The sequence below is a fragment of the Saimiri boliviensis genome, chromosome 6, assembly GCF_048565385.1.
Source record: "Saimiri boliviensis isolate mSaiBol1 chromosome 6, mSaiBol1.pri, whole genome shotgun sequence".
NCBI lineage: Eukaryota > Metazoa > Chordata > Mammalia > Primates > Cebidae > Saimiri > Saimiri boliviensis.
The window spans coordinates 43,086,818-43,113,776 of NC_133454.1; the positions used below are offsets into that span (position 1 = coordinate 43,086,818).

General features: G+C 35.4%; 1 protein-coding gene across 2 annotated transcripts in view; it reads right to left on the bottom strand.

Moving 5' to 3' along the window:
• CWF19L2 (CWF19 like cell cycle control factor 2) overlaps positions 1-26,959 on the bottom strand; it is a 129,453-nt gene that overhangs the window by 41,606 nt on the left and 60,888 nt on the right. For both annotated transcript variants that reach the window (XM_039471415.2, XM_074400513.1), the window contains exons 11-12: positions 20,351-20,467; positions 17,675-17,812 (exon numbers count right to left, since the gene is read on the bottom strand). In XM_039471415.2, the coding sequence (XP_039327349.2) occupies positions 17,675-17,812; positions 20,351-20,467 (255 nt within the window). The remainder of the gene's footprint in view (positions 1-17,674; positions 17,813-20,350; positions 20,468-26,959) is intronic.

Below are 26,959 nucleotides of genomic sequence, written 5' to 3' on the forward strand. Positions count from 1 at the left end.
TCTTTTATATAATGATTTCTTTCCCTTTGAGTAGATAGCTAGTAATGGGATTGCTGAATCAAATGGTAGTTCTACTTTTGGTTCTTTGAGAAATCTCCATACCGTTTTCCACAGAGGTTACCAATTTTTACATTCTCCCCAGCAGTGCATAAGAGGTCCTTTATCTCCACATCCTCACAAACATCTGGTTTAAAAAATTTTTTTAATAATAGCCATTCTGAATGATAATATCTCCTTGTGGTTTTAACGTCCATTTTTCAGATGATTAGTGATGTTGAACATTTTTTCATTTACCTGTTGACCATTCGCACATCCTCTTTAGAAAGATATTTATTCATATCCTTTGCCCACTTTTTAGTGTGACTATTCGTTGTTGTTGCTGAACTGAGTTCTTTGTATATTATTGGATATTAGACCCTTGACAAATGCGTATTTTGCAAATCTTTTCTCCCACTGTGGAGGCTGTCTGTTCACTCTGTTGATTTTATCTTTTGCTGCATAGTAGCTATTTAGTTTAATTAATTCCCATTTGTCTTTGTTTTTAATGCTCGGGTTTTTGAGGTCTTAGTAATGAATTATTTGTCTAGATCAATGTCCAGAAGAGTTTTTCCTAGGTGTTCTTCTAGGATGTTTATAGTTTCAAGTCTTACATTTAAGTCTTTAATCCATCTTAAGTTGATTTTTGTTTATGTAGAGAGACATGGGCCCAGTTCCATACTTCTGCATAGGTCAAACCAATTTTCCCAGCACCATTTACTGAAAAGGGTATCCTTACCCTGCTGTATGTTCTGGTCAACTCTGTCAAAGGCCAGTTGATTCTAAATACGTAGCTATATTTATGTATTTTCTATTCTGTCCCATTTATCTGTATGTCTATTTTTTATGTCAGTACCACGCTGTTTTGATTACTATTGCCTTTCCAGTATAATTTGAAGTCAGATAATGTGATGCTTGCAGCTCTGGGTTTTTTTGTTTGTTTTTGCTTAGGATTGCTTTGGCTATTAAGGCTCTTTTTTGCCTTCATATGAGTTTTAAGATTGCTTATTCTAATTCTGCGAAAAATGATGTTGGTATGTTAAAAGAGATTACCATCAATCTGTAGATTACTCTGGCCAGTATGGCAATTTTAGTTTTATTAAGTCTTCTGATCCATGAGCATGGGATGTTTTTCCATTTATTTGTGTCATCTACAATTTCTTTCACAGGTGCTTTACAGTTTTCCTTGTAGAGATCTTTTACTTCCTTGGTTAAATATACTCCTAGGTATTATTTTTTGTAAATGGGATTACCTTCTTGATTCTCAGCTACACTGTTATTGGTGTATACAAATGCTACTGATTTTTGTACACTGATTTTGCATCCTGAAACTTTACTGAATTTTTTTTAACAAATGAAAATGCAAATATAGCACATCTAAACCTGTGAGATACAGCAAAAGCAATGCTAAGAGAGAATTTTATAGCATTAAATGCCTACATCAACAAAGTAGAAAAAATAACAAATGAATAACCTAATGTCACACCTCAAGGAACTAGAAAAGCAAGAAGAAATCAACCCAAAATTAGCAAAAGAAAAGCTAGATCAGGACAGAACCAAATTGAGATCCCCCCCCAAAAAATACAACAGATCAATGGTATAAAAAGTTGTCTCTTTGAAAAGATAAACAAAATTGATAAATTGCTAGCTAAACTACCCAGGAGATAAGAACCGAATAAACAGAATCAGAAATGTAAAAGCAGACATTGCAACTGATATCACAGAAATAAAAAAGAGCATCAGAGACTATGATGATCAACTATATGCTCATAAACTAGAAAACTAGAGGAAATGGATAAATTCCTGGAAACATAAAACCTCCCAAGACTGAACTACTGGCCTTTCTTCCCTTTCCAACAACTCTTTCAAATCAGAATTTAAGTATTTAAGCATGCGAAAGATTCTTCTATTTTGAAAATTTGTCCGGCATACACATCCACTTGCCATCACACTAACTACTAAACTTCGTGAATAAATCATATATAGAAGAGAATGATACAAAGATATCATGATTCTTCTCTTTCAGATAGAATGATTAATTTTGACTTGTTGCTTTTGCACATCTGTCCTGGAAATAAAAGTTTCTTCCCAGTACTTCTGATTTATTTCATCGGAAGTCTTAAGGGATGAGGCAGCAAATGGGCTCATGGGCCACTGGAAGTTGGAAAATTCTGTGGAGATTGACAAGGAAACTCATTTTTCAGCATCTGTTCTCAGTGTAACGTTTAAATCTGTGGAAACATAACTAAGCACATTTTGTGATTATTTAGAATCTTAGTAAATTGCTCCAAGATTCTTAAAGTCAGTTTTGTAAGATCAGACCACAGGTTGGTGTTCTTTTAAGCTTGTATACTGTGTCCAACGTCACATTTTTTCAAGTGTTCATGATTTTTGTAAAGTGATTTGTTTTAAGCACATTAAAGGTGGTTTGAGTTTAAAAAAAAAAAAAAGATATCATGATTTTATTAAACAGTAACCGAAAACTGATAATCAATGAGGTGCTAAATTATAATTGATACTCAGAATACAACCTTGGTTATTTTAAACTGGCAGAATATGTTTTTCTAATTAGCAAAATTTTCCAAATAGCTAAGAGTATACCATTTAAATATAAAAATATTTCTTTTGTAGTCATTTTGAAAGAAAATATTCCCAAAGTGTCATAAGCTTTCCTGCCTTTTAAAATATAATAAATGAAACTTTAATCTTTTCCTGATAATACACAATAATTACTGTGATAATAATGTGTCATAATTCAGGAATGGTGCTTTAGAATACGAAGTGCATTCAAAACCAGAAATGTAAAAGAAGACATTACAACTGATATCACAGAAATACAGAAGAGCATCAGAGACTATGATGATCAACTACATGCTCACAAACTGGAAAACCTAGAGATAATGGATACATTTCTAGAAACATACAATCTCCCAGGATTGAACCACTGGCCTTTCTTCCATTTTCAGCAACTCCTCCAAATCAGAATTTAGGTTGGCCAGAATGTAACGCCAGTTGTGCTATGCTAACTATATTAGCAAGAGTTACATGGTTTTTTGGTTATCCATTTTTTTCTTCATTATTTGTGCTCTCTATAAAGTCTGTTGTCAGTTCACTGTCATAAGCTCCTTGTGGTAGTCTGTTTCTTCACTTATAATTTGATGCTTTTATTATATTTCTTTTCTAAAACTGGATAACCAATACATTAGAATTATTTATAACATAAAAGTAGAGCTTCAGAGGCACTCTCTCTAGGTAATCAATAAATAGTTGTTACATTTGGAGCAAAAATAGAAAAGCTAGCCTACAATCCATAAACATTTGACTAGCATCAACAGAAGAAACACAAACTGCCACATTTTTTAAACTATAATGACAAACCACAGAAAAAAAGACACAGAATGCTTGTCTTATTCTCTGGCCCACAGTGACATCCTACCTAGAAGCAACTTTTTGAATCCTGCAGCTTCTACTACCAATTCTCATTTGTATATTGCATTATTATGGTATCAAAATATTCACAATAATTTATTACTGGAGGAAAGTAAGGACATAGATTCTATATATTTTCAAAATTAATTTAAGATTTAAAACCCAACCAAAGAAAATGATTCCAACAAGCAATTATTTTTCAAAGTGGAACTAGAGCCAACTGCCAACTTGATAAAGACACAGAAGAGCAAATAATGATGTATTAAGACAACATAATTAAAACTGTGGTGTTAGTCTTCACTTTATATATTTATACTATCTGAAATGTAATATTACCTAGCTCTTTTACAAATAATTAAAACTAACTTTCAAGGGTTGGTTTTTTTTGTTTTGTTTTGTTTTGTTTTTTAAGAGACAGAATCTCAGCCTGTAGCCAGGCTGGAGTACAGTGGTACAATTGTAATATTAGCTTTTTGATACAGTTAGAAATATATCCACGTTTCACTTATTCACATAAGTACCAAATAAGCATCCAACAAAGTCAATAGTCCTTTGATACTCAGCCTACTAATGATTAAATAACTATTAAGTTCAGGGAAAATCTCAAGTAAAATACATCCTACTACAGGAATTCTCAGGTGACATATTGTATTTCTAAAAGTTGTTCTTCTATAAAATCATGCACCACTGCAATGCTAGAAAGTCAGCAGCTAAATAGATATGCTCAATAAATCATGCTAACTAACCAAGCCTGTTTAAGAAAGAGGGGAGGGGGAGACAAGACATACCAATGGAATTTCATTAAATCACATTAAAATCTTGTAAGAGTTATCATGACATCAGAATCAAATTCTTTCACTTCCTTAAGTTGAGTCCCTTAAGTTGATGTCTTACTTGCCTTCACTGTCCCTCACAAAACATTTGAGAATTAAAACTAACATATTAGAGAGATAAGTTTATGGCACAAGAATGAGTCACCCTTTCCTAAGAGATTGTTTACTGAAGGGGAAAAAAAAAACACATCAGCATGGCGTTGGAAAAAGAGAATAAATCACCGAGGTTGAGTCACAGAATTAGGAAAACCTCTTCTTAAACGCTGAAAATGGAAGTGGATATTTCAGATGCCATACATAAATAGCATGAGATCTGACTTGTCAGCAACCAAAATCTAGGATACTTTTTAATTCTATACTACTCTCTTACCATCTAAGTAAATAAAAACAAACTTTAATGTGAGCTTTGACTAACATGTGTATGTCCAAAAGAACTGGGAGCATTTTAAGAAATTCCTGTCATCCTTGTCTTGTATTATAGATCATTTAATATTAAATTACTGAGAAACATAAGTACTTTTCTTCATTTTACTCTGTATAATTCAGTAACTTTAAGAAAACTATTTATCAAAAACTATTCTTTTTTGAGAAAATTGGCATTTCATGATTTTAAGATTTCTATTTTCTATCTTTAATGTTATTATTGGGTCATGCATATTATACTAAGATGTATAAAAATTCTAATTCCTGTCCGAATTCCTTATTAAAAAAGAGATAATAATAGGAATTAGAAGCAAGACTCAGGACTTTCTCCAATACGGCATTGGCTTATGTGTAATTTTATATATTCAATATTTAAAGTAAGACATGAATTACAGACTGATTTTTTTAAAGGTGCTATTAAAACATTGCTACTTTTATTCAGGCAAGCTAGTAATATACTCATGCCATTTGTTAAGCATCTGAGCTTCTAGTTATACACTAAAATATACTGAAAGAATATCACTATTTTTGAAATTTAAAAACATCTATATTCAATTCTTGATTCTGTGCACTAAAAATTAATCACACGTTCCAGGAAACCTACCCCAGGATCTGACTGTCCCTGGGACCACAGTTCTAGATGATGAAACCTGAAAATGACGATTTCTCCACAGCTCAGTGTTGTCACCACTTTGAAAATTTTTATTTTTTATTTTTTATTTTTTTATTGCATTTTAGGTTTTGGGGTACATGTGAAGAATATGCAAGCTTGTTGCATAGGTACACACAAGGCAGTGTGGTTTGCTGTCTTCCGTCCCCTCACCTGTATCTGTCATTTCTCCCCATGCTATCTCTTCCCACCTCCCCACCCCCCGTCCCTCCCCCATTTCCCCCCAATGGACCCCGGTGTTTCCACTTTGAAATTTTTAAAAAGTGGAGAAGGCTGACAAAAAAGGACAACAAAAATAAGAGATGAAAGACGGTACCCCCACCCCACATCCAACACATCATTTTATTCATCATCCTTTTTTTGTGCTTGTTTTTTAAATATTACTATTGTGAAATCAAAACCACAGGCATCGGTGGGAACAACAGACTATATCTAAATTTTCTAAGCAATGTTGTATAACAGTGGAAACAAGGTTTCTGGAATTCCATGCAACTGACTTCAAGTCTCAAATATGAGATTCCAGAAAACAAATATTTATTGACTGCTATTATGTGTTAATGACGATATTAGATAGGATATATTGGTGAGCCAATGGCATGAACATTTCAGAACAGTGGGAAAAACACTACATAAAGGATTACTCAAAGAACTGTCAAGTTAGAGCTGTGATGGGAATTTGAGATGCTAACAGAGGACTAAATAACTCTTCCCTGAAAGAGTTACTATAAAGATGAGATTTGTATGAATCTTCTGTTTAATCAACTAGATAAAAGGGGATAAAAGATGGCAAAATAAAAAAATAGTAGAAACAGGCCAGGTGCGGTGGCTCACGCCTGTAATCCCAGCACTCTGGGAGGCCGAGGCGGGTGGATCACGAGGTCAAGAGATCGAGACCATCCTGGTCAACATGGTGAAACCCCGTCTCTACTAAAAATACAAAAAATTAGCTGGGCATGGTGGCGCGTGCCTGTAATCCCAACTACTCAGGAGGCTGAGGCAGGAGAATTGCCTGAACCCAGGAGGCGGAGGTTGCGGTGAGCCGAGATCGCCCCATTGCACTCCAGCCTGGGTAACAAGAGCGAAATTCCGTCTCAAAAAAAAAAAAGTAGAAACAGTATATGCAGTCTGTGGCAGGAGAAAGTACATTCATTTGACAAACTGAATGCAAGTCACCATGGAGGGAGAAGCAGCAACAAAACAAAAGGGTAGGATTCAAGACGAGGCTAAAGAGGTAGTGACCAGGCCATTCGAGGTCTTGTTAGGCCACATTAAAAAATGTGGTTAGCTTAATAGCAACAGAATACATTCAAAATGTTTTAATCTAGGGACTAAAGGAGAATACGTACATTTTGAACCAAAAATTACTCTGGTTTCAGGGAGATAGAGTTAAGAAAGAAGTGGAAGTTAAGAAGGAATGCTAGAAAACTAGTTAGAAGGGTATTTCCTAGACCAGATAAGCAACAATAATAGCAAGGACAGTGTGGCCACAGGAACAAAGAGAAGGAGACTGACAAGATTGGTGGCAGATTGGATGCGGAGAACAAAGGAGAAATCATTCTGCCTCATCTGATGACCAAAACCTTTCTAATCTGGGTTAGATAGTAGTACTACACAATGATATAGGAAATACTGAAAACAAGCCAGATTCTTAAAGAGATATGTGATCATGGGCAAGCTACTGAATATCTCTGAGTATCAGTTTCTATTAAATGGGGTTATAATAGCACTGCTAAGAGATAATTATAAGTATTATAGTATGTAAATGGTCTAGCACCTAGCAAGTACTCAAAAACTTGTAGTTATTAATATTTTCTCCCAGATTCTCACAAGACTGTGTTCACAAATGAGGCAATTTTGCTTCTTGCCTGTTACTTGGGACATCTGGCAATGTCTGGAGACATTTTTGGCTGTTACAACTTAGGGTGAGAGGGGTTGCTACTGGTACTTACTGGCTACAGGCCAGATATGCTACTAAACCTTCTACAGTTCACAGTCCTTTCACAACAAAGACTTAGCCAGCCCAAAATATCAATAGTACCAAGGTTATGAAGCCATGTTCCAGAGGGATTCTGATTCCGGTAACTGCACATGAAAAGTGCTTTTGTATCCATTAATGACAACAACCATCCACATGAGTTAGGGATTTATTACTGATATCCTGTTCAGTCAGTTTCCAAATTCAAGCCTGGTAACAGAAGTAGTTACCACAAGTAAATTCATAACCTAAATTTTAAACATAAAAATATATTTATGTCTTCTAACCATGAAAGCTAATTTATTTTCCCATTTTGATGTCTGCATAAAGAAAAACCTGAATGGCTACAAATTAACTGTCATTTTATTAAGAATCAGACACTCAGATCCTTGAATAAAAATTCTGTGAAAACTGGAGGCTTCTTTAGTGTCATTATGTGGAAAAAAATGGTTTGTAATGAATCTGTTTAATTAGTACTTCATTATTACACAAGGATTAACAACAATGAAAAACAGACTGCAGTCAAATTCTTACAAAACCATTTCAAGTTTTATGTCAGTGTTTATTAAATCAAAATTTTAATCAAAACTGTGAAACTATCCTTCAAGCTCCAAGCAAGTCCTTAAATCGACTGGATTGGAAACCCATTGGAAATAGATGAATTTGTTGATTAAATATAAACTTCATATCATTTTGGACTCTATGGACAATGAAGCTATTGAACTAATATGCTCAACTGTCAACAATTTAAACTTTGATTAAAATCTGAGAGAACTGTCCAACAGATCTCATAAAATCTCACCAGGGTCAAGAATTGGGACCTGATCACAACTGATAATACTTCACACTCAAAAAAAAAAAAAAAAAAACTTCACACTCAGAATTGCTTTTATAAAAAAAATAAATAAATAAATGTTGGCAAGAATGTCAACACACTGTTGGAACTTTTGTGCACTGCTAGTGAGAGTGTAAAATTGTTCAAACTGTTGGAAATAGTTTGGTGGTTCCTCAAAAAACCAAACATACAGTTACGTATGATCTAGCAATTCCATGTCTAGATATTAATATATACCCAAACAAACTGAAAAGAGAGACACCAGAGCATTATTCACACAGTTGAAACATGGAAGCAACCCACGTGTCCATGAACAAATGAACGGAGTTTTTAAATATGTTATATACATACAATAGAATTATTCAGCCTTAAAAAGCAATGAAATTTTGAAAAATGCAAAATACATGGAAAACTTGAAAATATTAAGTGAAATAAATCAGATACAAAAGGACAAGTATTGTATGATTCTACTTATTGTTAATTACCTAGAACAGGCAAATTCACAGAAATAGAAGGAGGTGACCAGGGGCTTGGGGTAGAAGGCAGTGAACAGGACATGAGAACTACTGTTTAATGGGTATAAAGCTTCTGTTTGAGATAATAAAAAAATGTTCTGGAAGTGGATAGTGGTGATGGTTGCAAAATTAATACTTAATGCCATTGAATTGTATACTATAAATAATTAAAAGGGTAGACTTTATGTTATGTATATTTTGCCATTAAAAAAAAAAAAAAAAGGCTAGAACCTGAACTAAAAAACATTAAATAAATTCTTCTGGTGATCCCACCTTCTTTCCACTCCCCTCACCCCTAGGTCAGGTTCAGAAAAACAAAAATTATTTTGTTCGACAGCCTGAACTGTATTCAAGTTTACATCTTTTGGAAAATGAATAAACTAAGTCAATATTTATCTTATTTAGTTCTATAAAAAGGCAAAATATCATATTTATTATTTTATGACATCTGACTTTCAAATTTCCTTTAGGGGATATCACAGGAACATATACATGATTTCACACTCTTGGATTGGCCTCTTCCAAAGATAATTTCACCATACATCTATTAATGTCTATGAGAATGAACAACAATGAAAAATAGACGGCAGTCTAATTCTTACAAAACCATTTCAAGTTTTATGTCAATGTTTATTACATTAAAATTTTAATCAGAACTGTCAAACTATCCTTCAAGCCCTAAGCTCTTAAATTTATTGGAAATAGATGCATTTGTTGATTAAATATAAACTTCATATCATTTTGGACTCTATGGATAGTGAAGCTATTGAACCACTAGGCTCAACTGTCAACAATTTAAACTTTGATTAAAATCTGAGAGTGTCCAAAGACTTCATAAAATCTTACCAGGGTCAAGAACTAGGACCTGACCACAACGGATCAGTTTGTTAACCTCTTGAAATTTGATATTAATATTATAATTTACTGAGAATAAAAAAAGTAGATGATTTCAACTATATATTATTAGAGAAACATGTAATATGTATTTTAAAGATTACTTCCAGGGGAAAACATATTAAGGCTTAAGTGATACAAACATAGAAAAAAAAATCAGTAAAAATACAAACATTTTACTACTCAATAAAATCATCCTGTTTTCTTACAATTTAAGATAAAAATCCTAATTATTACAGTCTTTTTTTCTCTCCATTATCATTCCTCTCTTGTACCTTTCATTTTTCGTCCCCTCCAGCCCATGTTTAATGCTCTATCAGTACAAAAATGATAAAATTACTGCCCATAGTACTAACAAAATTAATGAGGAAAGATGTATATAGATCTCCTGAAGATGTGCCTGTTTTAAGTTGCCAAGGTAACACTGACGTTCTGAAATTTTAAATGGAAGAGTTTATATTTAAAGAATGTTGGAGTCAACAGAACATATTTTAAGAAAAAGCAAAACATACACAGTTTATTATTCCCAAATACCAATAAATGATACATGGAAATTGAACAAAGACAATTAAATTTAGGTAACAGTCAACAACTATCCATTAACATGGGTCATTTGAATGACAGTACTGCTTATTGTGGACTGAAAAGTAAAGCTGAAGCTTCTGGTGCTGGCTTTTGCAACTCCTTAGCTATGGGGACTAGGACAGTTACTTGGCCTAGCATTAAGTCATTTAATTCTCTGAAAGTCTCACTTACCTCAGCTGTAAAATGTGAAAAGTTAAACAAGATTAGTAAGATCCATTTTCTAATCTAAAATTCTTTCATTCTGTGATTTCAAAGGAGGAAATTTCTTCATCAAAAACAAGTTACTATATACCTACTATGTTTTAGAACAACATAGTGAAGATACTGGCATATCTGTGGTAAGAAAATTAGACCAACATTTACTTCTGTGGTATTATGATACGCATTGGTTTTCATCCATAGTTCCTGATTCATAACTCCCGTAGCTATTGTTACAGTCTTGTATTATAATGTTGGGTATCTTATGCCTCAGAGGCAGGCCTCAGGAAAGAGTCTCTCTCCTGCCCTCCTTTCACACGCCCCAAGGCAGGACTCTAATCTTCTCCTTTTCTATTGTGGGTCTTAAGACCATCCCCAGAGAGAGTCACACCTTGTGCACTGGGGGAAGGAATACTGAAGTCATGAAGCCTTCATAAAAACCCAAGAGGTCTGGATTTAGTGTCTCTGGATATCTGAATACATGGAGGTTCCTGGACGAAGTTCTGCGCCCATTCTGCTATACCTCACCCTACACGTCTCTTTGCCTGTATCCTTTGTGATAACCTTTATAATAAACCAGTAAAGGTAATTTAAGTGTTTCCCTGAATTCTGTGAGCTGTTCCAGAAAATTAATCAACCTGATGAGGGGGTCATGTGAACCCCAACTTGAAGCTGGTTGGTCAGAAGTTCAGGAAGCCTGGACTTGTGACTGGTACCAGTCTGGGTATCTGGGGGACAGACTTGGGAACTGCGTCCCCAACCTGTGGAATCAGACACTATCTCCAAGTAGACAACTGTCAGAACTGAATTGGAGGACATCTCGCTGGTGTCCAAGGCTTGGTGTGTGGAAGAAAAAACCCCACACATTTGTTCACAGAAGGCTTCTGTGCTGATGACTGTGATGTAAGAGTAGAGGAAAAACACAGTTTAAAAGAGAGTTTTTCTCTACACATCTTTTTCAGGATATTTCTTATTCCCCCCTTTTCATTAATCATGTAGTACATATTCAAAAACACTGAAAAACATAGAAAAGATAAAAAACCAAGAATAATTCCCCTATACAAACGCAATTACGTTCATATTTGTCATGAAATCTCTTTCTTGATTTAGTTATAAGAAAGAAATGCTACTAAAGATTTAATAGTAAAATACAACTGGAAAGAACATAAATATAACCTGAATTTTGGAACTGCAAGGAAAAAATGGGCAGTAAAAATTAAACAAATATAAGGTACTAATTAAAAAGTGAAAGACACATCAACAGCAAAAGGCAGTAGGGCAGACCTAAATACAGAACACAGGCAGGATCAGACTTCTGTCCAACATGAAACCTTTCCTGTGTTCCCAGTTTAAATTAGGACACCCAGGTATTACTTCCAAAAGACTTTTCACTTGTCTGAGTACTTTATATACATCCAAACTGACTGAACTATTTTCATAGTTATTTATTTAGTGCGTCCTTTCCCCCACTAGCCTCATAAGCACCATAAAGTCAAGGATCATTTATTCTTCATGTGCCAGTATGCCCCCGGTAGACCTCATACATTGAATGAGTTCAATTAACATGTGCAGACTAAATAAATAAGCAGAGTATTGTTTTATAAATTTATATCAACTAATCCTGACTATTCCCAAGGCCTAAGGTCCATTTTCAGAGGAACTACTAAGTAAGAACAGTACAGATTGAATATCACTTATCCAAAATGCTTGGAACCAGAAGTGTTTCAGATTTTAATTGTTTGGATTTTTAAATGTTTACATATACATTCCATCTTGGGGATGGGACCTAAGTCTAAACTTGAAATTCATTTATGATTCATATATACCTAATACATACAGTCTGAAAGTAATTTTATATAATGTTTTAAATAGTACATGCAACAAAGTTTGTGTATCCTGAACCATCAAAAAGCAGATGTGTCACTACCTTAGTGTCCAAAAAGTTTTGAATTTTAACGCATTTCAGATTTCTAATTTTTGGATACGGTATATTCACCATGTACCCAAATTCAAATACATTTGCCTTTAAGATTATATATCCTAGCCCAGGTATTGAAAAACTACAACTACCAGGCCAAATCAGGCCATTCACATGTTTCTGTAAATAAAGTTTTGTTGGAATATAGTCAAATTTCTTCATTTACATACCGTGTATGGTTGCTTTTGTGCTACAACAGCAGTGCTAGTAATTGCAAGAAAAAGCTAAAAATATTTACTATCTGGTCCTTTACAAGAAAAGCTTGCCAACCTCTGTCTTAAACTAATGATTTTAAACTCATAATAAAAAGAAACATAGGATAATGAACTTTTTGGGTCATTCATGAAAATATTTGACATAACTAACCTATATACCAACAATATTACTATCTAAAAATTCAATAACTTAGCTACTTTGGCTTGTAAACTTTTAAGAGTGAAGAGATTAAGCACAGTATTCATGGAAATATGGCCAACACTTCAAATACTTTCTTTTTTTATAAGTTTTTAGTAATGCTTCCAATTGTTAGCACAGCTGATTTTAATTATTAAACACACAAAACAAATTATTATTCTGCTGTAATTATTAGGCAGGGTGAACCAAAAACCACAATGCGAAATCAGCATTTCCATAGCAACCTGTACTTCCATTAGCCCCACTGCACATAGGTAGGAACTGGCATTTCTTTGTATATTGAGAAAAATCACCTCCATTAAATAATACAAGAAAAAAACAATGATTTGCTTGGATAAAAATAACACACTTGTCAAGATATTAACACAAGACTGCTACAAATTCAATAATATATAAATTGGTCAATAAAAACTTTTTTTAAAAGTCTGAATTGAATGTATATCAGTTGTACATTCAATAGTTTATCTAATTTGTAGGTTTATTAATGCTACCAGTCTGGTTGATTTCTGTTGAAATTATTGGGTAATAGCTAAATCATATAGAAACCACAACAACATGCATGTATTTGTAAATAATGTAAAAAATGAATGAAAAGTGAGGTATAAACATTTAATGACTATCTACTGTCTATCCTAGTAAGACCTCTCATAAATCGATTTTAATAGGAATTGTTTTATATAACTATTTAATTCAAAATGTCATTTTATAAAATTGGGACATTATTTTGTAAGTCAGAACTTCCTATTTTAGCTAACAGAGACTGGAAACAGAAATTTTAAGGGTCAAATATCACTGGTAAATTTTTACAGTATTCTAGCTTCTATAATGTTCTAGTTTAGTGAACTTCAATTTAAAAAAAAAAAAATCAAAGATGTAAAATGTTTAGGGAAAGTAATGAAGATGCAAGGATTGCCAAATCAGCCAATATTAAATAAACAATCCTATACAATACAGTAACCCCTCTTTATCTGTGGTTTCACTTCCTATGGCTACAGTCACCTGCAGTCAACTGTGGTTTGAAAATATTCGGTGGAAAATTTCTGTAATAAACAATTCATAAGTTTTAGATTGTGTGGCATTCTGAGTAGTGTGATGAAATATGCTGTTCTCCTCCATTCCCTCCAGGGGATGTGAATCAGCCCTTTGTCCAGCACATCCATGCTGTGCATGCTACCTACCTGTCCATTTAGTTATTCAGTAGCTGTTTCAGTTATGACTGACTGTTGCAGTATGAAAGAGTTTGTTTTGAAGTAACCCTTATTTCACTTAATAACAGTCTTAAATTGCAAAAGTAGCAATGTTGGCTTATTGTTACACTTGTTGTATTTTATGATTACTGTTGTTCACCTCTTACTATGTCTATAAATTATACCTTATAAGTTAAACTTTATCATAGGTATGTATGAATAGGGTTTGGTACCCTACTCCACAGTTTCAGACATCCACCTAAACTCAAGTGAACATCCCACCTCAGCTTCCTGAGTAGCTGAAACTACAGGTACGTACCATCACTCAGCTGATTTTTAAATTTTTCTAGAGATAGAAGTCTCACTTTGTTGCCCAGACAGGTCTCAAACTCCTGGCCTCAAGTGATCCTCCCACTTTGGCCTCCCAAAGTGCTAGGATTACAGGTGTGAGCCACCACATCTGGTTCTTGTTCATTTTTCTACTACCAAATTTAAGAACTTACCTACATCTATATACTAATACTAATACTCTGCCATTCCTCCTTATATAATTGATGGATGGTAATCAGCTCCTCTCTAAGGTCAATTCTTCTCAAGTTCACTCTTGAACCCAACATAATCAGGCTTTTCTCCTTATTGGGAAAAAAAACAAACAAACTTTTTTTTTCCTTATTGGAAAAAAAAAAAAACCCATACTTATTAAAGTCACCGGAAACCTCTACACTGTCAAATCCAGTGGGCACTTCCTATCTTCAAAGATTTTCCACAGCTCTCAGAAGCAGCTGGCACAGTCATTCCTAACATCCCTGTCTTCTGAAACACCATACCCTTGGTTTTCCTTGTACTTCACTGCCTACACTTCTCAGTTTTATTTGCTGAATCCTTTCTGTCCTCTCCAGGACACAGTCTTCAGATTCTCCTCATTAATCATTTCTTCAATCCCATTGCTTTAAATACAATTTAAATGCTAACACACCCAAATCTATATGGGAAAGCCAGCATCTACCCAGAACTCTGGGGCAGTCAGCCCACATTACCATGTTCATATGTCCACATGTCCACAACAGCATTCTTGATTCTCCCCAGCCCCTAAATGTGTCCCTCCTGCAATTTTTCCCATTTCAATATATGGCACGAGCAATGCCCCATATCCTGACACTTTTCACCAGTTTTACCATCATAATCCATCTATGGCTCTATCTGAACTAATATAATATTCTCCTCTTAAGTGATCTCCTGCTTCCACTTCTGCCTCTCTCCAATGCCTTCTCAAAAAAGCAGCCAGGAAAATGCTGTCAAAATATAATTCAAATCATAACACAGCCTTGAAACAACAACAAGAAAAACACCCTTCAAATGGTTTCCCATCATTAAAACAAATGTTTAAGTTCTCCATTTATTTGAGGTAGGCCTATAAGACCCTACCTCGGTGGTCCCCAACCTTTTTGGCACCAAGGACTAGTTTCATGGAAGACAATTTTTCCAAAGACAGGGTGGAAGGGGCAGTGGTGAGGGTAGGTGCTTTCAGGATGAAACTGTTCCACCTCAGATCAACAGGCATTAGTTAGATTCTCATAAGGGGGTGTGTAACCTAGATGCCTCACATGTATACTTCACAATAGGGTTCATGCTCCTATGAGAATCTTAATGTTGCTGCTGATCTGACAGGAGGTGGAGTTTAGACAGTAATACTTCGCTGGTTCGCTCTGCTCACCTCTTGTTGTGCGGCCCAGTTCCTAACAGGCCACAGACCACTACCCAACCGTGGCCCAGCGACTGGGGCCCCCTTACCTAAGTAATCTGACTCCTGTCTCCTATCTCATCTCTACTTCTCTTTCTCTTCCTCCCTCTACTACCAATAACATTTGTCCTTCTGCTGTCTTTTGATGTTCTTCAAGCTTGTCTCTGCTTCAGATCCTTTGCTGTTTCTTCTACTTGAAATAATCTTCCCTCAGATATTTACGTGGACCTCTTGCTCACTTTTTTTGAGTCTGATGAAACATGACCTATACAGAAAGGCTTTCCCTCAACACTGTTGAAAATATTATCTCAGCTCCTTCTAATTTGCTTGATTTTTTACAAAACCATTTTCAATTTTGTAATATATTATTTGTTACATGGTTTATATTATATATTTGTTCACTGTCTTTTTCATCCACTGGAAATATAAGCTCCTGAGGGCACAAACTTTGACTTAATTGCTTCTCTGTATCCCTCAACTAAAATGGTATCTGGCACAAAATAAGTGTTCAATGACAATTGCTGAATTGATAAACAGCTATTGCAATTTTTAAGAAGGATTTTTCTCTTATGCATAAACTTGAATGGTTTATAAGATTACTAAAACTATTTAATTCAGACTCCATATACAGTGGGACCATTTCTGAAAAGGAAACTAATAAAAACATGTCTTCCTTCTTTCTGCATTAAAATTCCAGACTCTAGGAAATTTCTGGCATTTTTTCCAAAATAAATAGAGGTAAATTATCTTAATAGGCTAAATGTAAGATTTCAAGTAACTCTTGGGGATAGGTACAAAAGCCATTTCCATTTAAATTCAATTTTATTTTATTGCCATCTTCCCCAGCACACACATATACACAGAGATACCCTGGTTATTTTATTTTACTTTTCATAAAGTTTAGTTTTTTACTGGGTAACATACTCACATAATTATGTTAATATTAAAAGTTAAAAAATACAAGATTGAAAGTCTGACAAGGTATACAATTAAAGGTCTCCCCATCCCATGCCTGTATCTCAATGACTCAGTTCAAACTTCCACTGCCAAAAAGTAACCACTGGTATTATCGAGTGAAAGCTGGCCATTTTTTTTCTGTAAAGAGCCATACAGTAAATATTTGCAGCTTTATAGACTATCCACTTTCTACACTTGATCTTAGCCAAAAGGCCGAGAAGCGATTAGACTATCCACTTTCTGTCACAACTACTCAATTCAGCCATTATAGAGTGAAGGCAGCCTTAGATAATATGTAAATGTATGTGTACAGTTGTAGTTCAATAAAACTTTATTTGCAAATACAGGCAGTAGGCTGAATTTTTCTCATGGGGGTCACAGTTTACCAAAACTTGTTACAGAACAGTTTAAATACAGTGTCTATTTTATAAAAATGCCAATGGTAGTGTTTGAAAGAGACTTCTGTATTCAGTGGCAGAGACTGCCACAAAGAATGCTATCTGAAACAAAAATTCATAATAACCATAATGATGTGTTACAATAATTTATATTTTCATGTAGATTTAGGACTATTCCCAAATGCCTCTCCATAATTCATAATATATTAATCCAAATATTTTCTTTAACCTCTTCATGGGACAATTATGAAGAACTGGAAGAACATTAATACAAGGCAGACTGGTCACCTAACAAACAGCACACTGCCAATCATTAACTCTGGCTTAAAATTTTCTTTTAAAGGGTAGATTAAATATGTAATTAAAATCTCTACAGAATGCATTAAAGAAATAAACCATAGTCTATATTTAAAAACAAAATTTCAAATGTCTGTTTCTCAACCAGAGCAATTCCAAAATGCATGTTTCTAATAAGTCGTACAAAGGATTTAATTTAATAAAATGAACCAAGATTAGAAAGAACCAAATCTCTCCAAAAAGCTGAATGCTGTTACACTGAATAACCTGATTCTCAAAATTCAAAGGTTATTTAGGAATATATCTTACCTTAGATGCCATTCTCATGAAGAGCTTGTTTTGATTTTCTGCTGTTCCCATCTTTTCATTTTTGACTAAATCATTTAGGCTTAGATTATCATCATCGTGGAAGTATCTGACCCTTTCTTTTTCCTCATGGGTTAAAACCTATGACAAAATGAACATTATGAATTTAATGAAAACACGAGTCTCTGGGTTATTTCTTAATGGATTACATAAAAATCTGATGTTAAATGTAAAAATCCCACTATATATCACAACCTTTCCTTCCAGTTTATCCCTCATCTATCAGCTTCCATGTGAAAGAACTTCCATTAGAATTATACTCCCTACTTCTTCTGCCTCTTTCCTCTCCTCTTCCCCAGGAATGGAAGCATATTATCTGATTTCTGAGTTTTAATGAAAGAGCAAAACTGCTCTATCTTTTCTTCTCTCTTTTCTGCTATTCTTGTCCTTATGGTTAAAATTCCTTACCACTGTGGTGGGAAGACTGAAGTTATCCAGACGTGGAATAAGTATATCAAAAACAGAGGTAAATTATTAGCAAATCCACTACTATGAACTTAATGATTATGTTGCCCCAAAATTCACAGGTTGAAATCTCTATATGAAGGTATTAAGAGGCATGGTCTTTGGGAGGTAACTGAGTTCTGGGCATGAAGTCCTCAGAAATGAGATTAATACCTGTGATGGCTAATACTGAGTGTCAACTTGATTGGACAAGGTATTGTTCCTGGGTATATCTGTGAGAGTATTGCCAAAGCAGATAAACATTTGAATTAGTGGACTGGGAGAGGCAGACCCATCCTCAATGTGGGTGGTTACCATCTAATTAGCTGCCAGTGCAGCTAGAAGTTGAAAGGACTTGCTGAGTACTCCAGCCTTCATCTTTCTGCCATGCTGGCTGCTTCCTGCCCTTAAACGTCAGACTTCAACTTCTTCAGCTTCTGGACTCTTGGACTCACACCAGGGTCTTTCAGGCCTTCGGCCACAAACTGAAGGCTGCACTGTCAGCTTCCCTACTTTTGAGATTTTGGGACTTGGACTGGCTTCCTTGCTCCTCAGTTTGTAGATGGCCTATCGTGGGACTTTACCTTGATATCGTGTGAGTCAATACACCTTAATAAACTCTGCTTCATATATACATCTATTCTCTTAGTTCTGTCTCTCTAGGGAACCCTGATTGATACAGTACCTCTGTTAAAAGACATGAGAGTTTGTTCTCTCTCCCTCTTCTCTCCACCATGTGGGGTACAAGAAGACTATCATCTACAAACCAGTAAGCATGCCTTCATCAGACAATGAATCTGCCAGCACCCTGATCTTAGACTTCTCAGACTCTAGAACTGTCAGAAATAAATTTCTATTGTTTAAGCCACCCAGTTGATGTTACAGTAGCCTGAACTAAGACACCTAGTTCTAATTACTAAACCCTTGTTCTATAAACAGCTTTTATCAAGGCAAAACTGAGATTCTGGTCTCCATCTAATTCAGTCCCAGATGTTCCTTTCAATTGGTTCCATATACCCAGGTGTGGAATAGAAAAATATTATTTATTTCCTCCCAAATTAAATCTTTGCAATGCTGCTCTCACATTCTCTTATCCAAATAAAAGCCTGTCTTTAACCTCTTTGAGATCTTTGTAACAAGGGTGCAACTACATTTCCCAACATTACTATACTTGTCTTTACAACGTAAACCTCATATCCCATGACTTCAATCACCCCTTGGCTCCACACACTTAATTTCTGGCCCTCTTGTCTCTTCATTACACTAAAAGAGCAAACTCTAATCCTGAATGAAAGTGTCTACCTTCTTTACTCCTATACCTAGATTGCTCAGTAGTATGCAACTCAAAAAGGACCCTCGATGTCTTCCAACAATGCATTTATGGATCCCTAATCAGTTCCATCATTTCATATAATTCAAACCTTTACTATTCTCTCCTGTACCTCTCCAAGCACCAAATTCCTCCCATTACATTAGAAGACATATCTATTCCACTTCCATTTGTTGAATTAATTAATTAGAACCTCTAGCAACACAGGCACTTAAAAGGCAAAAAATAAACATTTGACAGAAATATTCTGAATGAACAGTTCTTTTGTGTATGCAATCACCATTTGTCTGATCTTCCAAATTCAAAATAAAAAATCTAACTTGGGAAAGCTGACTACATTGTTTTTGCCATCTCAAGGGCCTCAAGGTAGTGCTAAAAATTAATTGCTAGAGTTGGAAAATGGAACAGAAAATCAGGTTTAAAAAGGATCATGGCACCTACATAATTAAGTCATTACTGTGTATGGATACCCCATCACCAGGTCTCAAGTTAGCTGTCTAATGCTAGTAACAGCTCTGGTTTTCCCTACATTTTCCCTGAGAGCTACAGCAAGTATGCCGAAAGCAGCTGAAAACAACATCAAAGAAATGTACACTAAAATTAAAATTCTCTTAAACATTCAATGTTAACAACTATTTGAAAAAACACAGCTGGATTAGTTTCCATTCTGCAAAAGGCAAAGATATATAACTAAGAATAAAAGTAATAACAACATGATTTACTACCTTCCAATATTGGCATTTGAAAGCTACGCTTCAGAAAATATTTTGTAGTCTGATACAAAGAAAGCCCCAAGGGGGAGAAGGAATTCTGAATTAATAAACAAAGATATATGTTAAACATACCATCTGTCTCTTTCTTCTTCCTCCTTGTGATTCCAGAGATTTTCCTGGTGTGTTCACAGGCCATACCCTACCAGACTGATCTGTTCGGACAAGGATTACTTCTTGCTGGTCTTCATTCTATAAAAAGATTGAGACAACTATTGAAATTACTGTGAAGAAAGTTGAACGTTTTTATTTAATAACAAAAAAAAGCATTAAAATCATTTAAGTTTTCACATAATACTGTAGATTGCCTTAAATCTCTTGAATTTTCATTATTTTCTATACTGTAAAACCATAATCATTTTACAGTGAGAAAAGTGTGAAAAATATCCAATGTTTATTTTAGTATTTTTTAAAAAGCAATCAAGAAAAGAAAATTTCAAATAAAGTTTTCATCTAGACAATATTAAAAGATGATGATGTATCAACAGTACATGTGGCATTGTGTAAGAATGCTCATCACTTATGCAGCAGGTGCAATGTTTAACATCTTTTTAAATTTAAAAGATCCTATTAAAAGTTGATTATAAGAAATAAAGCAATGACAGACAAACTTGCTAAATTAGCAAATATAATAACACTACACGTAACTTCTATTCTTCCTATTAACAGCCTTCAAATGCTTTTCAGTTTTCTGACTCTTCAGAAGTAATTATATCCCATATACTTTCAAGCCATAATATTTTTCCTACAAACTTTTGGTCAAGTATAAGCCTGGCACAGTACAGAGTAAGAGTAAATTTTATTCTATGATGGAAATGGAATGTTATTGGAAGGATTCTAATAATCAATAAAGAATATTAGGGAATGACAAAGGAAAATAAATTATTATATCGAAAAGACACCTGCACTCACATGTTTATCACAGCACTATTCACAACAGCAAAGTCATGGAATCAACCAAGTGTTCACTAATGGATGACTGAATAGAGAAAATGTGGTGTATATCCCCGGGAATACGACACAACCATAAAAAGGGAAACATCTTTCACAGTGGCATGGATAGAACTAGAGGCAATTATCCTAAGTGAAATAACTAAGAAAATCAAATACTGCATGTTCTTACTTAAAAGTGAGAACTAAACAATGGGTACACATGGACCTAAAGAGAACAGACACTACAGTCTCCAAAAGCAAGGAGGATGAAAAAGCCAAAAGGATTGAAAAAATTACTTAATGGGGATAATGTTCACTATTCAGGTGATGAGTAAAACAGAAGCCCAAACCTCACCATTACATAATATATCCCGGTAACAAACCTGCATATGCAACCCCTAAATCTGTTTTTAAAAAATAAAAACAAAAATAACATTAAGAAATAAATTCATTAAAAATCTATTTGACATAAGACCAAGCAAATTATTCATATTTTAGTCTTCTTCTCAATCAGAATCATATGCAGAAAAAATCAATCCCAATTCCATTTAATAGATGTTAGTTTCCCCAGCTGAAATGGAAGAAAAATAATACATATCTATTCTTGATCTTACATTCAAACACAATACTAAATTGATACCAAAGATTATGATTACTTTTCTTCCTCAAATACATAAATGAACATTGATGAATGAAGTGCCATCTTTTAAAAGATCTTTTTACTCACTCCCTTACCAGATAGTAGATATAGGCAACACATTATAATCTGGCTTCTAACTTTACTGTACTGATAAAGCTGGTCTCCCTAAGGACTTTCAAATTACTAAGTCCAATACATAATTAATAAGTTATCATCTTCTCTGATTTGAAAGCATTTGGTTCTGTTTATTACATTTTCTAGCCTGAAATTCTTATTCCAGTTTTAAACACTCTACTCTCTCCTGGTTCTGCCTTTACCTCTCTAACCCAATTCATTCATTCATTTATTCATTCATCAAATATTTCTGAAATGTCTATTTTATCGTAGGAGTAAAAAGAAATATAGCCCCTGCCTTCCTATAAGCTTATGGCCTAGTGGGGAAACTACTCCCCACATGAATTATTAATGTAAGCAAAGTCACCTTCACTTTCTCCTCCACTTCCAGCTACCCCTCAAATGCTGATGATTCCAGCGTTCCTTGGTTTCCACCCTTCTGCCTGAAACTGAATCAATGCCCAAACCCCCCTCCCCAAAATTCACTGTGTTAAAAACAAATATAATCATGCTATGATTTACGTAAAAATCTTCAGGAGCCATTTTTCACCTAGAAGATCAATACCACTCCAAGCATGGCCCACAGACCATTACAAGTCCAAGAATTACTAGCTATTTACTAATCCATAATGAGTACAGAAACTGAGTGTTTATAAACATTTATAGCAACTGTACAGAATTAATATGGTTTGGCTCCATGTCCCCACCCAAATCTCATCTTGTAGCTCCCATAATTTCCACATGTTGTGGGAGGGACCCAGTGGGAGATGACTGAATCATGGGACAAGTCTTTCTTGTGCTGTTCTTGTGATAGTGAATGGGTCTCACAAGATCTGATAGTTTTAAAAATGGGAATTTCTCTGCACAAGCTCTCTCCTTCCCTGCTGCCATCCACATAAGATGTGACTTGCTCCTCCCTGCCTTCCACCATGATTGTGAGGCCCACCCAGCCATGTGGAACTGTAAGTGCAATTAAACCTCTTTCTTTTGTTAACTACCTCGTCTCGTGTATGTCTTTTACAGAAGCATGAAAGCAGACTAATACAAGAATCATCTTATATTGGTTCAGTCTAAATAAAAACTTGGGACTTTATTTCATGTATCTTTATTTCACCTTTCTGTGATTAATTTTTATTGTATTTTATAAAACTATTAATCCATCACGGTCTGTAAAATTTTAAAATATATATAAACAACTCCGATCCTACACCACAGTCTAAATAGTACTAAGTAATAAAATAAAGGTAAAGCATTTTCATACAGTATACAAATCCTTCAAATTTGGGCCCTAGATTTTTCTAGCTGCTTGTAATTTTTGTAAATGTACTGTAAATTTTATTTCCTCTGCATGCAACAATTATCCCTTCTTGCTCAACTAGGAAATTAAGAATTTAGTTACAGCCAATGTTCTGTTCCCAATAATTTTAGGCATATGTATGTTGCTAGACTGTAATCATTTCAGTAACTATTTGTCTATTTATATTTATCAGTCTTAACAGGACAAAGACTAAGCTATATACTACTTGGTATCTCTAGGACCTGTCACAGTGTAAAACAATAATGGGGATTCAATAAATGCTTGATAAACGTCATTAACAAAACTGGTGCCTCAGACAGATTAATTGTACTTGCAAAACTAACCCACTTTCCCCTTTAGTCAGCTCTTTCCTTCCTTTGCTGACTTTCTGCTCCTTAGGACTGCCAATACAGACGATCCCATGTTGCTCCATTTTGGGTACCCAAGACAGAATGCATTCTAACCATCTACATGGCTTTAAAATACAAGACAGAAATGAGAAGTTCACTCTACATAGAAAATATGCAAAAACATTTTCATCATCCATGTAATTTTGTAATATATCTCAAAAGAAAGTAGAAACACTTCATATAACTTAAAAGCATTTACAAAATCTTTCCATCTTCCTAAGAATGCCAAATGCTCCAGGTTTTTAAATTATCCCCAACAATTATAATTTTCTCTGGAGGACTTTATATTTTAAAAACATCAAAACTGATCATTTATTAAAGCATTTTATACAGACACTTTAATTAACAAATCCCAAAATGCTCTGGAACCATTTACTCATTAATTCATAAAAGTTTTCTGGCTGAGAAAAATCATGGATTCTTATTTTAAAAGAAGAAAGGAGAAAACAAAACACCATATAAAACTACAAAATCAATTTGTTAACATAACCAGCATAAACCTTCCTATTGGTATCTACAGTATTTGTGAGATAATAAATAATTTTTTCCCACAAGTACGTATCATTTTTATAGTAATAAAAAATTGAGGATTCAGGAGATTGTGGCAGACACAAGGCAGGACTAGATTGTAGCTCTAGAGAGAGCAGCATGCAGAGGCTTGCATTGTGAATTTTAGCATTAGATCAACTGCAAGAACAAACCAACAATCCGGAGAGGACCCATAGACCCTCTGAAGGAGCAGACTGCTCCTGCAAGTCCCGGGAGACACCCCAAATACTGTGAGTGTCCCGACTGTGGAAGTGGGAACACAATTCCTCCCAAACACATACCCCTACTGGAGAAGCTGAAGGTCTGTTTGCAGGAGAGGTTTCTGACTTTAACTGGAACTGAGTCAAGTTAGAGAGCCAAGTGAAATACAGAGGTACAGAAAGCAGCAGAAAGGCCCTGGGAGCTCAATGGGTCCCCAACAGCCCATTCCTGCCTGGCACCACAGGGACCCATCAGGAGGATGGTAAGAGAAGCCAGTGGTAAAACTCCACAAGGAAAAGAAATTACCTAACTGAACTTTATAAACAGTTTGAACAGGGTGAGAACCCCTTTGGCCAGAACTCGGAGGAATACATGAATCCGGTGTACACACTTCACAGGGGAAGAACTAAAGCCCTTTTCTCTTATAGCTGGAAGGCGGATATCCTCTGGTAAGTTTTCAAACCCAATTTGCCCTCAGCCTGGAAACAGACATGGCACTGTTGGTGGGGGGTACAGTGAGAGTGTGACTGGCCCTTCAGTTTGCGTGTGAGTTGGGTGAGGCCCGTGACGCCGGTTTTCCCCCACTTCCCTGACAACCTGCATGACTCAGCAGTGGCAGCCATATCCTCCTAAGTAACACAACTCCAGTGACCGGGGAATCTCAGCAGCCCCAGCAAGACCAGCCCACGGAGAGTCTGAGCTCAGACATGCTTAGTCCTGTCCCGACCTGATGGTCCTTCCCTTTCTACCCTGGTAGTGGAAGACAAAGGGCATATAATCTTGGGAATTCTAGAAGCACATCTACCACCAGTCCCTCTCCACACTACTATAGCTGATGGTCTCTGGAAAGTGCCACCTCCTGGCAGGAGTCCAACCAGCACAAAAATAAAACAACCAAAGCTAGGAACCCTCACAGAGTCCACTGCACCCTCCACCACATCCACCAGAACAGGCACTGGTATCCACAGCTGAGAGACCCATAGATGGTTCACATCACAGGACCATGTGCAGACAATATCTAGTACCAGCCCAAAGCCATGTATACTTGCTGGGTAGCTAGACCCAGAAGAAAGACACCAAACACTGAAGTTTGGCTCACAGGAAGCCACGTCTATAGAAAAAGGGGAAGAGTACTACATCAAAGGAACACTCTACGAGATAAAAGAATCTACACAACGGCCTTCAGCCCTAGACCTTCCCTCCGACACAGCCTACCCAAATGAGAAGGAATCAGAAAACCAACCCCGGTAATATGACGAAATGAGGCTCTTCAATGCCCCCCAAAAACCACATTAGTTCACTAGCAATGGATCCAAACCAAACAGAAATCCTGATTTCTAACCTCCTAAAAAAGAATTCAGGAGTTTAGTTATTAAACTAATCAGGGAGGAATCAGAGAAAGGCGAAGCCCAATGCAAAAAAATACAAAAAATGATACAAGAAGTGAAGGGAGAAGTATCAAAGAAATAGCACGAAGAAAAAATACAAGAAGGTCAAAGAATACCTGGGAAATTCATTGCAAAAATATCTTTGCCTATGCACACTGTCATCAAGTTATCCAAAGTTAAGACGAAGGAAAGAATCTTAAAAGCTGTGAGACAGAAGCACCAGGTTACCTATAAAGGAAAACCCATCGATTAACAGCCGATTTCTCAGCAGAAACCCTATAACCTAAAAGGGATTGGGGACCTATCTTCAGCCTCCTCAGACGAAAGAATTTTCAGCCAAGAATTTTGTAACCAGCAAAACTAAGCATGATATACGAAGGAAAGATACAGTCATTTTCAGACAAATGTTGAGAATTTGCCATTACCAAACCACCACTATAAGAACTGCTAAATGGAGCCCTAATTCTTGAAACAAATCTTTTGACATCAAAACATAACCTCTTTAAAGCATAAATCACCCAGGATCTATAAAAGAAAAATACAAGTTAAAAAACAAAAACAAACACCAAAGTACAGAGGCAATAAAGAGCACGATGAAAGCAACAGTACCTCACATTTCAATACTAACACTGAATATAAATGCCTAAATGCTCCACTTAACAGTTACAGAATCACAGAATGGGTAAGAACTCACCAACCAACCATCTGCTGCCTTCAAGAGACTCACCTAACACATAAGGACTCATATAAACTTAAAATAAAGGGGTGGAAAAAGGCATTTCATGGAAATAGACACCAAAAGTGAGCAGGGGTAGCTATTCTTATATCAGACAAAACAAACTTTAAGCAACAATGGTTAAAAGAGACAAAGAGGGACAGTATATAATGGTAAAAAGGCCTTGTCTAACAAAAAAAATCACAATCCTAAATATACATTCACCTAACACTGGAGGTCCCCAATTTATAAAACAGTTACTAACAGACCTAAGAAATGAGATAGACAGAAACACAGTAATAGTGGGGGACTTCAATACTCCACTGACAGCCCTAGACAGGTCATCAAGACAGAAAGTCGACAAAGAAAAAATGGATTAAAACTATACCCTGGAACAAATGGACTTAACAGATATATACAGAGCATTTCATCCAACA